This window comes from Barbatula barbatula (assembly GCF_947034865.1).
Source record: "Barbatula barbatula genome assembly, chromosome: 15".
NCBI lineage: Eukaryota > Metazoa > Chordata > Actinopteri > Cypriniformes > Nemacheilidae > Barbatula > Barbatula barbatula.
The window spans coordinates 8,298,768-8,306,628 of NC_136778.1; the positions used below are offsets into that span (position 1 = coordinate 8,298,768).

At 39.9% G+C, this 7,861-nt stretch overlaps 1 protein-coding gene across 1 annotated transcript; it reads left to right on the forward strand.

Moving 5' to 3' along the window:
• Positions 1-496: 496 nt before the first annotated feature.
• sox11b (SRY-box transcription factor 11b) lies at positions 497-3,262 on the forward strand. Its single transcript, XM_079475656.1, has one exon. The coding sequence runs from the start codon at positions 602-604 to the stop codon at positions 1,709-1,711; it is 1,110 nt and encodes a 369-aa protein (XP_079331782.1). The 5' UTR covers positions 497-601; the 3' UTR covers positions 1,712-3,262.
• Positions 3,263-7,861: the final 4,599 nt, after the last annotated feature.

Here is a 7,861-nt window from a genome sequence, read left to right on the forward strand (position 1 = left end):
GGAAGTAATAACCCACATAAATTATTCTTGCATAACAGAGAAAGTGGGACGATGTGAGACACCCAACACCAAATTAAATTGTCGTGACATGAATCAATAAAGTTTGCGTGAACGTCCAGCAGTGTTCAAGCGCCACCCGCAGTTTCTGTAAATGGCATCAAATGGGTTTAAAAACGCGTTAATCTTAAAAAGAGGAAAAATGTAATGTTCCCATTCTTTGATTAAAACACTGAATTGTCATGCTCTCGTTTCATCTCTACGCCCTGATCTTTCGTCCTGACGGGACTGGTGTTCATTTAATATGCCTCTCTCGCACACCAAGTCCAGACATAATGAAAATCCCACCCACATGAGCGCTCACAATTGAAATCTTCAACTGGACGCAAAGAGTTAAGAGAACGCCTGGCGGCTCGTGGGAGGAGCCGAGGCACGCTATTGGATAATTATACGTGACGTAACCGATATGAGAAACCAAGAAACTAGTTAAGAAGGCGGACGGTAACTTTGAAAAGAGGTTTGTCAAGAGAGAGCAGAGGCTGCGAGTCAATACCAGGAGAGAACGTATCTTTGAACTTTCTGAACTGTGAAAGCACGAGGGGACATGGTGCTGCACACGGAGCACTGCGAGACCGAGAGCAGCGTGTCGCGAGACACCACAGACACAGAGGAAAACGAACTGATGGCGTGCAGCCCCGTGCCACCGAAACCGGACTGGTGCAAAACAGCCACAGGTCACATTAAGCGACCCATGAATGCCTTTATGGTGTGGTCAAAGATCGAGAGGAGAAAAATCATGGAACAGTCTCCGGACATGCACAATGCAGAGATTTCCAAAAGACTGGGAAAGCGTTGGAAAATGCTAAAGGACAGCGAAAAGATTCCCTTTATCCGGGAAGCCGAGCGGCTCCGGCTTCAACACATGGCTGACTACCCCGACTACAAATACAGACCCAAGAAAAAGCCAAAGCTGGACGGTTCTTCAAAACCAGCGCTGCATTCGCCGGAGAAGGTCAGCAAAAGTGTCAAAGCCGCAGGGAAGAAGTGCACGAAACTCAAGACCAGCAAACCGGGCAACATTACCGCGAGACCATCGCAAGACTGCAGATATAACTACGTTTTCACTAACTTGAAAGTGAACAAGTCTATCAAACGGGAACTTACCGATGATGAAGATGACGACGACGACGATGATGAGGAGGATGACTACGATGACGATTTCCCCTCTCGGATTAAAGTCGAGGAGGAAGAGGAGCCCATCAGACTGCACAAGGTCCCGGCGAGTCCCACGCTGAGCTCTGCTGCAGAGTCGGAAGGCGCGAGCATGTATGAGGAGTCCAGGCACACGAGCGGCAGCAGACTGTTTTACAACTTCAAGAACATTACCAAGCAGAACGCAGCGTATCCTGCCTCCGTATCACCAGCATCTTCTTTCAGGTCCGTTTCTTCTTCCTCCAGCAGCTCCAGCGAGGACTCCGACGACTTGTTGGTAGACTTCAGTTTGAACTTAGCGGCTGGCTCCCACGGAGCAGACTTGGGTAACACTTCAGGAAATCTTTGCCTGTCTCTGGTGGATAAAGACTTGGACTCGTTCAGCGAGGGCAGCCTCTGCTCTCACTTTGAGTTCCCGGACTATTGCACCCCTGAGCTCAGTGAAATGATCGCGGGAGACTGGCTGGAAGCGAACTTTTCAGATTTGGTTTTCACTTACTAACTGAAACACTCGCTGTCCTCCAAGGGGGCGAAGCGCATCTTCAGGTTATTCTATGACTTTGCCTCTGTGATTGTTGCGGTAGGGGTTAACACAGCGGAACGTACGTTATTACACTGGGTAACGTAGCGAAATGGTGACATGTCAACTTTGACAGGGTTGTGTGTGTGGTTGTTCTGTGGGACTGCAGTGAAACTGCTTACACTGGAGCGCAAAATCTGAACTATGCATTCCCATGCACCCATATCTCTACAGGGAGTTGGCAAACGGTTGCTGGACCGAATGGAGGCGATTCAGAAACACTGTTCAGGATGTAACTTTTTTCTGAGGTCCTATGTAATATCTGTATGCCACAAATGTTTCGTTTTTGTAACCAGTTCCGTTTCCCTGCAAACATGGGGATATTTAAGCAGATAACCGCTCTAGAACACACAGGTATGGCAGGAAGCATTTTGATACATAACCAACATACCTCATCTTTTTAAAAAAAGAAGTAAACTATTTTCTGGCATATTTTTGTACAGTTAAAGGGAATATTCTTACTGTGCTTTAAGTGAGGTTTCTTCAGGCACTTCAACCCGGTTTCATTTGTAAAGCATGCAAGATTAAAGTGAGAACTTGCATTTAAATGCCTGGTTATTATTTTACGCCAGGCAAATGTACAGCTGTAGATCTGAAGCATTTCTATAGAGAAGTGTACAGTGGAATTTGGGGGAAACACAGACCTCATTTCTGGTACTAGAATGAAGATTGTATATGTTCTGTAATATAGTAAAGCTAGGAGTTTATGTATATCTGTGTGAATGGGTCCCAAATAGCAGGTGTAAAACTGGATTTTGTTTTGCTTTTTTATCATAATGGCACATTTGTTTTTTCATTATTTTGTGCAATATACTCTCCAAATGGACCATCTGCGTTTTGTAGCAAAGGAAATTAGTTACATGTCGTCATGCTGAAGTCTGTATCTGACACAAATAAATCAGCTGGAACTGATGAGAACATGTAAGTCTGCTTAATGATGTGTTTGTTTGTGTGTGTGTGTGCACGCATGTGTGTTTGAAAGTGATCCAAAAAGAACATCTTGAAATGAAACCTTGTCCTTACAGGAGGTTTTATTCATAACCGGTACAAATCGGTTCCTTTAAGAAACCAAATCTCGCGCGGTGAGCGAAGCCAATTTTGATTGGTGTAATTCCCCCAGCACCACCCTCTCCTCTCTTTGCATTATGCAAGTTTGTCAATCTAGGAACTGCCAGCCTGGTTAGAGTGACCATGCTAATGCACCACATTCTGAATCTTAAGGAGCTGAATTTCTAGCTTTATTTTGCATAGTTATCTTGCTGGTTTCAAAGATTCTTCAGGTGGTGGTGGTGGTGGTGATGTCACTTACTAAGAGAATGCAGTATGTGAATGGATGTCTCTATTTTTATTAATGATTGCTTTATACAATATGCAGTGTTACAGTTTTTAGTTTTAAGGGTTATGAGTCAAGTCAATATAAATGTCTGTTAAGAAAATTGTAAACCCACTTATTGCAGTGAATGCATAAATAACTTTTCCAATATTTGTGTTATTCTGTTATGTCCAATTACGTAACACATTCTACACAGAAATAGGGTATTTAGAATGATCTAATGTGCATATTATTTAGTGTATGTGCATTGTCTTAATGGTTTATTTTGGTGCCTTGACATGCTTCCTTATACTTAGTTTAACATCAGGCAGATCCTTCCAGGGCCCTTCAGACATAACTTATGCCTTTTCCATACAATGGAAATATTCCATTTCCAATACAATGATTTATACAATATTTCTAAAAAGTGGTGTTATGTAAGCAGTCTGACTTGGTCAACTGGAAAGGCAGTTTACATGAAAGCCCATGTGTTCTTTGTGGAGGGGAGGGAATTTACCGGTGGGATAGAGCTCATTCTCAGTTGCTGCATATGTTAGTCTACGGAAGGAAAGTCAGTCACATGGACAGCTGCTACATGGGTTTGATTATACATTCTCCTGTTCTGTTCAGGGTTTAGTTACTATTCAGAGCTAAAAGCACCTTTCTTCTCATTCTAAAGCTACCAAGCCAATCGCTGTTTCTAAGGGTTCTCTATGATGCCTGGATTCAATTTTTCAATAATAAGAAGCAGCTAATGATCATTGATGTTTTTGAAAAGAAAATAGTAACCGTGCTGAACGATTATTAGTGTTGGCCTCGGTCATGATTTACATTCATTTTGATACTGAGACTTGTTTTTCCTGGCAAGATATTTACATCTACAGTTTACTCAACATCTGGCTCGTTGGTTGATTGGCACAGAAGATTATGAATGTCTTTGAATTACAAAAAAAATTAATCTTTGCAACATTCTTGTTTGTTGCATCACAGAAGATTTTGTCAGATCTAATAAGAACACAAATGTTTTATTTTACTGTATAAACATCATCAAAAGACTGCATTAAGCAAGATTAGTTTTGGTTTTAGAAGACACTTCCTGAATAAGACTAATTAAAATAGCCAAAACCTTTTAAGAAACACCGTACTAAAGTTCAGTTAATCTTTTGAGTACCATCCTCCATCACCCCCATCTTCTCCACCACCAAGTTTTCTCTGTCTCACTCAGTTGTTTTGAAGTCATGGAATAATATGCAAATCTAATAAATTCTGATTCACAATCTATCTGTCCAACCAACTTCCACTTCTGCCATTTACAACTTACAACCTATCTACACTCTAATCTATTTATTTATAAAATGTATTAAAGACTGTGACTCATTGATCAAAAGTAAAACTGTAAATTAGCCACATGTACCCCACCAGCTAAATTCATATGTTGCCCCTTGCCAGATTTAAAGACACTAGAGTTTTCTTTATCTTCACTAGTTAGCTCTACGTTGAACAAATGTGACATTCTCTGTGGGATGCCAGTTATGGGAAAATGTGAATGGAGGAAGTGTATTATTACAATATTTTATTTATATACAGTGGGAAGCAACCCACTGTGCTTTAAATTAAATTTATACTCTGAGTGCTAATTTGACAATATGCATACATCAATGAATTTAGTCAATACGTTTTTGCTGCTTTGTCAGAATGATCAAGACTTATTATAATGGGGCTTTTAACTTTTTATACAATGTGAGCGTTCAGCGTTGCATAATGATCTGTTTTCATTTCACACTGTTGAATTCTCCACCAGGTGAATTTTGCAATATAAGACAATTATTAACGCTATTAAAATATTGTTTTATTAACACCAGTCTGCTGCAACCCTGAACAGCATTAATAACAGATTTTAATTCAATGATTCTGACAGGTGCAAATCTTCATCTGAATGGCTTGAAGCCCAGACTTTACTTCATTAAGTTGCATTCTAGACTCATTAAAATATCTTTTGATGGAATGTTGAGATCGGTGAAATCGAATAAGTTGAGGATTAATGTGATTTCACCCACTTCGCTTCCCTTACACACCAGACATACGTTTCAAAGTATCTACACACGATTCGCTGACACATGAGTAATTTATTCGCTTCAATGTAACAGTATTCTGACATGATACCTGAACATGCTATTTTCCTATTAACTGTTTTTAGAGGTTCTTCTCTCATGTGAAAATAGATAAGATCATCCATTTCACAGAAGATACACAATAAGCTGTGAGGTTCTTTGTGATCTTTCTTCAATCCTTTATTCATCTTTTGAGAGACACTTACCACACATAAACAGACCTCATGTCTTTATTTTTCTAAGCACACAGACATCAGTCATTGGTCACATATGTGGGTTGAATGTTCAAAATGAGGTCGCACAAATACAGTAACAAATAAGACTGCAAAAAAAAAGCAAGACAGCATGCTATTTATTATTTCAGCCCTCGAGACTGTCATAATCTTATTTATCTGCTTAGGAAGTGTTTAAATGTTGCATTAAAGCTTTTATCCGCACTTGCTAACATCTCTGTGTCTGCATGTCTTAGATTATCTATAACTGAATCTCAGTCATATCTGCTATCCTTAGTTTTCCTGTAATTGAGCTTGTCATGTTTGTTCAAAGAGATGTCACATCAGATCACACAGTGCAGCCTTAAGGAAGAAGGTAATTGGTCTCCTCAACCTAAGGATCTGCCTCAGCTTTAATACGTAAGTTTTGGCACAATTTTCTAATTGCCGATGTGTGAAGCACCAGTACTTCCTGTCTATCCTTTACTTCATTATTCTTGAAAGTACTTCTATTTTAAACAATAATATCCTATGAAAATATAAAATCATAGTTTTCCTTTACATAAATCCATTGTTATGAAATCTGCATGTCTTTGAGTATTAAAATGATTTATAATATATATATAAATATATATATACACATACACATAGTATATCTTTCCTCGTGTAATTCCATTGCATATATTCTGTTTAGTCTCTCTGTGTCATGTTACCGTGCCACCCCACTCCAACCACAAAAATCATGACCAACTCAAACGTCTCAATCCTTCCTCGGCCCTCCCCCAAAGCTCCAGACCAAAACACAGATAAGCCTGGCTTTCTGTTACTTCCTGCTGATCGCATGGACTGATAAGTATGCAGGGCCGCTGCAAAAGGACTAAGCCACAGAGGAAGATGTCATTACCTTTATTGACCAAAGCACTATCCATCTCCCAGGTGTGCTTTTCTTTCTCACACTGCTGTATTGAACTTTTCGTATATTTCTTTTCATTCTAACAGGGAGCTCTGGTCTTGCCTTTTCAAAGCAAGAGATTATACGTATGGACTGACCATAAAACATACCTTTTTAAACTTTCTATCTTATTGTTGAGTGAACTAAAACTATATGGATATGTTATATGGATGTTCCAAAAAAAGTATTTCTGCATTTGAGAGGGTCTTAGTGGCAGTGTCACTGTGCTTTCAATGATGGCTAGAAATTTAACCTACAAGTGTATGCTAAAGTGAGCTCCTCCAGTCAGGCTATTCCTGGCAAATGGCAAAACAATGACCTGCGTCCGCCTCCGATATGACAGGTCTGTATTTTCACACTCAACATGCCTATTAAATGTAAACATTTGCATTAACATTTGCCTCACTCTGGCTTTCCCGAGCCGTAATAGGGATTTTATATATCTGGTGTTGCGTTTACCATGCAAGTTACACAAGATAATTGCTGAATGCTCTTAAATGAGTACACGTATTACACAGCTGAAGTTTTCAGGCACTTATGGATTCGTGTTATTTGTTTTCTCTGCTCTCATATCTGACAACATAATTGAAGGATCTATATTTCCTCTGCTTTCCCCTGCCAGAGAGCCATTGTGGTCTGGTGGATTGATTAGATTGATTTTGCTGGTATATATGCTTCTTTCTCCAGTAATGTAAATTTTCCTCCAGGTCCTCAGTGGAGCCACATTGCAGATAAATGCACTGTGAGAACGATCATTTATCTTTGTAGGACTGAACACTGCATTTGTCCGGGTGTAACAGGAGCTACAGTTGTCCAGACGCTCTCTTAAGGGAACTAAGAAAAAAAGCAAGGCTTTCGGTTTTAAAATATTTCTTTTGACTTTACATGCCGTTTACTCGGAATAATATAATGATTGGGAAAGAGAACATTTCAAGTTTTGAAACCCCATGACAATAATGGGAGCTTTACAGCTAATTAGATGCCTGCTTATGTACACATATAGGAACATACAAAGACAAGGCCTGAAGCACAAATGGATGTGCATACAGTTGCTGAATCCCACAAAGACAGATCCACTGTCAAATTATGAGAAGTTGAAAATTTACTAGCTGTCAAATCCCTGTTGGAGTTCTGCTAACAAGAGCAAATGGAGGACATTCAAAGGTAAAGAAAAGCTCGTTTCTTTTTTTTGGTAAAATATGCATTGACAGTGGAGGAGAAATAGAAATGATGGGCTGGGTATCTGTGAAATGCAATTCTGTTATAATTAAAGCCCTTCTCTCTCTCTCTCTTTCTCTCGCTCACTCTTTCATTTCTTCTCTCTCGGTCCACATCACCAGCTTCCAGTTTTCCTGCTCATTTCTCAAATTAATGTGTGACCTGCACAATGCTCCCTATGTGTGAAACGACTAATTGGCTGGTTTAAAGTCCAATCTTGTGAAAGGAGCTGTCTAGCATGTTCCCCCTTTCCCCCTAGCACTCCCT

Excerpts from the sequence above, each read along its gene's own strand:
- sox11b (XM_079475656.1), top strand. The coding sequence starts at position 602 with ATGGTGCTGCACACGGAGCACTGCGAGACCGAGAGCAGCGTGTCGCGA.